Raw genomic sequence first — 5,000 nt, 5'->3', positions numbered from 1 at the left:
ATGTTTCATATATCTGTAAGAGGTCTTGATACTAACAGAGCAACATGATGTCACTTTATTGCCTTCAAATCACAGTTTTAGTTTTAATATATTTTGATGTTCTGTTATAATAAAACAGACAAGTTTATTTTTAAACTGCATCATCATATTATTTTAGGACTCATGAATAATTACAAATAACTAATGTTAGAGAAATCTGTTTATGTTTTGTTACGCGTTTCTGGATTGTTTTTTTAAACATACAGTACAGGCCAAAAGTTTGGACACACCTTCTCATTCAATGTGTTTCCTTTTTATTTTCATGACTATTTACATTGTAGATTCTCACTGAAGGCATCAAAACTATGAATGAACACATATGGAATTATGTACTTAACAAAAAGTGTGAAATAACTGAAAACATGTCTTATATTTTAGATTCTTCAAAGTAGCCACCCTTTGCTTTTTGATAACTCTGCAAACCCTTGGTGTTCTCTCAATGAGCTTCATGAGGTAGTCACCTGAAATGGTTTTACCTTCACAGGTGTGCCTTGTCAGGGTTCATTAGTGGAATTATTTCCCTTATTAATAAAAAAGCAAAGGGTGGCTACTTTGAAGAATCTAAAATATAAGACATGTTTTCAGTTATTTCACACTTTTTTGTTAAGTACATAATTCCATATGTGTTCATTCATAGTTTTGATGCCTTCAGTGAGAATCTACAATGTAAATAGTCATGAAAATAAAAAGGAAACGCGTTGAATGAGAAGGTGTGTCCAAACTTTTGGCCTGTACTGTATTTCAGCCGATATATCGGAATATTGGATTTTTAAATCACCAAATATTTGCATCAATATCGGCCTTAAAAATCCATTATGGGTCGGGCTCTAATACACATCCTGCACACACTCTCTTTAACCTCACCCCCCTCTGGCAGGCGCTACAGATCCCTGAACACAGAAACAACCAGACATAAGAACAGCTTCTACCCCACTGCCATCACTCTACTGAGCTGAGGATAAGTGGGCTCACCCCCACTTTGGCAACTCACCCTCTTCTCTACACATTACATATGTATCATTCCAATATGCATCTTCCACACAACTTTGCACTATTACTTTTTGCACTTTACATCCCACTCCATGTTTACTTGTCTTATTTTTATTTGTGTATATTAAGTTGATATGTGCCTATATGTATAGTGTTGTCTCTATTGTACAGTATGAGTCCACTGAATGTTTACTACTACATGTTTTTTCTTTTTTTTAAGATTATTTTTTGTGGCTTTTCCCTTTATTTCAGTGTGGCAGTGGATAGACATGAAAGGGGGAGAGAGATGGGGGACGAAACTAGGGCTGTGCTCGACTGAAGAAATTCTTAGTCGACTAACACTCATTCAATTGTATCGACTAATCGATTAGTTGATTTAATCGACAGATCTGTAAATCTGAGTTTCTCCACAAAGAGTCGTGCTAAAGCACCACTTTAATTCTTGTGTTTACCAGAGATGTGCTCGTATATTTCTTGGAAATAAGTCAAAAAAGCATCAAACATGACTAATGGACTAAAGAAATCTAAGTTGACTAAGACCAAAACGACCGATTAGTCGACTAATCAGAAGCCGCCCTAGATGACACACAGCAAAGGGCAGCAGGTCGGATTTGAACCCTCAGCCAACATGGGGCTCTTACTGGGTGAGCTAGAGGTCACCCCTACTACTACATGTCTATTTATTGAATGTATAGAGAGTTAACACCTACCCAAGTCTAATTCCTTGTGTATGGGAGTATACTTGGCCAATAAATCTGATTCTGATTCTAAAAGATTTGTTACTTACAATGGCTGACCGTAGTTACAACTTACTAAAGATATTTTGGTTATAAAACCCTAAAATATACTGAATCATAGATACATGTCTGGTCCCAGAATCTTTGCAGTAAAAGAGCTGATGAATGTCTGAATGAAACCAACATGAAGCAGTCAGTAATGGGTGAGTTAATGTGGAGTCCAGCCACATCTAGTGGCTGAGTCTGAGAACTGCAGGACTACGCTCCCAAAATCCATAAGTATTTGGAGAGAAATAAGGTTCAATTGGAAAGACGAGAGCAGATCTTGCAGGGAAAAAATGCAATAACTTGATGCAAATTTACTCTAATTAGAAACATAATCAAGCACAATATTTCTGACAAAAGTTGGGTAAAGTAACACAAGTAAAAGTCACTCGCCTCCAACTAGTTCAGAACTCAAAGTAAAACTTTCACCAAACCCACCAGACTCCATGTAAATAATCAGGACTTTTAGCGTGTATAGAGCCAGCATATCTCCACCAGACTCCATGTAAATAATCAGGACTTTTAGCGTGTATAGAGCCAGCATATTTCCACCAGACTCCATGTAAATAATCAGGACTTTTAGCGTGTATAGAGCCAGCATATTTCCACCAGACTCCATGTAAATAATCAGGACTTTTAGCGTGTATAGAGCCAGCATATTTCCACATGTAAATTGATAGTTTTATTTCGACAGAAACAACAACAGTTGTGGGTCGTCTGTCCACTTTTCCAACCATCACAACTCTATGTTGAAATAAACACAGTTTACAGATGTGAAAATATGTTGTCTCTATACACGCTAAAAGTATTGTTTTTTAAACAGAGTCTGGTGGGTTTAGTGCAAGTGACTTCAGAGCTGTTTCTGGTTAAATAGAAAGGTCTTAAAGAGGTTTTAAAGGTCTATCTCTGTAGGGATCCTCTCTATAATGTTGTCAGACACTTAGAATAGACGCTAACTGCTGCTGAACATTAGTCCTGTAGGGTTACATTACAGCCCGGTCTGAGGCTGCTGGTTACAGCGATCACGCTGAACATAGGGTCTGGAAGGGTTTAAATGTTCAGCACTGACAAAGAGACTTCCTCTCACATGTATCTAATCCAGAGTGAGTCCACCCACAGTTTCTGCCGCCATACGCTGCACATTAGCCTTCCCGTTACAGCTCACTCTGCCCTGTTTTCTGTGAGTGCTTCGTGCAGCTGGTCCAGATTACCCAGCCGCCACAACAGTTGGGCCAGCAGGACCACTTCCTGCTGAGGAGGGCTCACCGCCGCCTGTTAACTGTAATGGGCCTTTAAACGAGACTCAGACACAAGTCAGGACTCAGTGAAGAGAGGCGAACAACAGCGGATAGAAAACACAAGATCTGGGGGCCCGGGTGGGTTCAGTGGGTAGAGCAGGCGCAAATAAACATAGAGGTTTATGCCTCGATGCAGAGGTCCAGGGTTCGAATCTGACCTGTGATGATTTCCTGCATGTCTTTGTCTCTCTCTCCCCTTTCTCATCTAGCTGTCCTGTCCATTAAAAGCAAAAAAGACAAAAAAATGATCTTGCTCTGGGCGTGCTGGTCTTACAGGGAGGTGTGTTCAGGTGCATTCGGGCGTGCTGGTCTTACAGTGAGGTGTGTTCAGGTGCATTCGGGCGTGCTGTTCTTACAGTGAGGTGTGTTCAGGTGCATTCGGCGTGCTGTTCTTACAGGGAGGTGTGTTCAGGTGCATTCGGGCGTGCTGGTCTTACAGGGAGGTGTGTTCAGGTGCATTCGGGCGTGCTGTTCTTACAGGGAGGTGTGTTCAGGTGCATTCGGGCGTGCTGGTCTTACAGGGAGGTGTGTTCAGGTGCATTCGGGCGTGCTGTTCTTACAGTGAGGTGTGTTCAGGTGCATTCGGGCGTGCTGTTCTTACAGTGAGGTGTGTTCAGGTGCATTCGGGCGTGCTGTTCTTACAGGGAGGTGTGTTCAGGTGCATTCGGGCGTGCTGGTCTTACAGGGAGGTGTGTTCAGGTGCATTCGGGCGTGCTGTTCTTACAGGGAGGTGTGTTCAGGTGCATTCTGGGCGTGCTGGTCTTACAGGGAGGTGTGTTCAGGTGCATTCTGGGAGTATTGCTATCTTGAGGCAGTGGGAAGTGATCGCACCATTGACCAACAAAAACCTGGTCTAAAGTCAATAACACAGCATTTCATTGTTATTTTATCAGTTAGTCACCTGATATGGAGCAGTAGATGAATGGGGGGGGCAGTTAGTCACCTGATATGGAGCAGTAGATGAATGGGGGGCAGTTAGTCACCTGATATGGAGCAGTAGATGAGTGGGGGGCAGTTAGTCACCTGATATGGAGCAGTAGATGAGTGGGGGGGGCAGTTAGTCACCTGATATGGAGCAGTAGATGAGGCGGGGGCAGTTAGTCACCTGATATGGAGCAGTAGATGAGTGGGGGGCAGTTAGTCACCTGATATGGAGCAGTAGATGAGTGGGGGGGGTGCAGTTAGTCACCTGATATGGAGCAGTAGATGAGTGGGGGGGCAGTTAGTCACCTGATATGGAGCAGTAGATGAGTGGGGGGGCAGTTAGTCACCTGATATGGAGCAGTAGATGAGTGGGGGGGCAGTTAGTCACCTGATATGGAGCAGTAGATGAGGCGGGGGTTCACTCTGATCAGCTGATCGTATCCTAAACCCATCTGATGGAGTTTCCCTGGGAGGTAGTTTTCTACCAGCACGTCACACACTCCTGCAAGCTGAGACACACACACACACACACACACACACACACACACACACACACGTTAAAAACTAAAGACAATTCTTTTATATAGAAAACCATATTAAAATTTCTTAAAAAGTCAGATTTGAGACTCAGAAACATGAACCAGGGTGAGAGGCTGGTACCTCCTGGATGACCCCCGCTCCTCTGGGATGCTTCAGGTCCACACAGATACTCTGAAATCACACAATCACAAGCTCATCCCCCTATCAGTCAGTCACATCTTGGATTATTACATTTTTAGATTGACTGAATGATTAGTTTCATTTAATTTCTATAATAAAAGACTTGAAACACTGTCGGGTTTATTTTGTTATTGCAGCGAGAGACTGTAAACAGTAAAGGTGAGTCAAGGCTGCATTTTAATGCTTTAACACATTTAAACGTTTTTAAATATATTTTATATCCACGTTCCTTTATTCAAATGATTGT

The 5,000-nt window shown here is 42.2% G+C and overlaps 3 protein-coding genes across 6 annotated transcripts in view; all 3 read right to left on the bottom strand.

Moving 5' to 3' along the window:
* LOC114548895 (NACHT, LRR and PYD domains-containing protein 3-like) overlaps positions 1-5,000 on the bottom strand; it is an 802,603-nt gene that overhangs the window by 306,193 nt on the left and 491,410 nt on the right. The window lies entirely within an intron of this gene.
* LOC114548893 (NACHT, LRR and PYD domains-containing protein 12-like) overlaps positions 1-5,000 on the bottom strand; it is a 594,283-nt gene that overhangs the window by 345,984 nt on the left and 243,299 nt on the right. The window lies entirely within an intron of this gene.
* Positions 1-5,000, bottom strand: part of sugct (succinyl-CoA:glutarate-CoA transferase) — a 77,295-nt gene that overhangs the window by 67,437 nt on the left and 4,858 nt on the right. For both annotated transcript variants that reach the window (XM_028568927.1, XM_028568928.1), the window contains exons 5-6: positions 4,694-4,744; positions 4,422-4,542 (exon numbers count right to left, since the gene is read on the bottom strand). In XM_028568927.1, the coding sequence (XP_028424728.1) occupies positions 4,422-4,542; positions 4,694-4,744 (172 nt within the window). The remainder of the gene's footprint in view (positions 1-4,421; positions 4,543-4,693; positions 4,745-5,000) is intronic.

The sequence above is a fragment of the Perca flavescens genome, chromosome 22 (genome assembly GCF_004354835.1).
Source record: "Perca flavescens isolate YP-PL-M2 chromosome 22, PFLA_1.0, whole genome shotgun sequence".
NCBI lineage: Eukaryota > Metazoa > Chordata > Actinopteri > Perciformes > Percidae > Perca > Perca flavescens.
The sequence above is the reverse complement of the archived record's forward strand: the minus strand, read 5'-3'. Positions and strand labels throughout refer to the sequence as shown.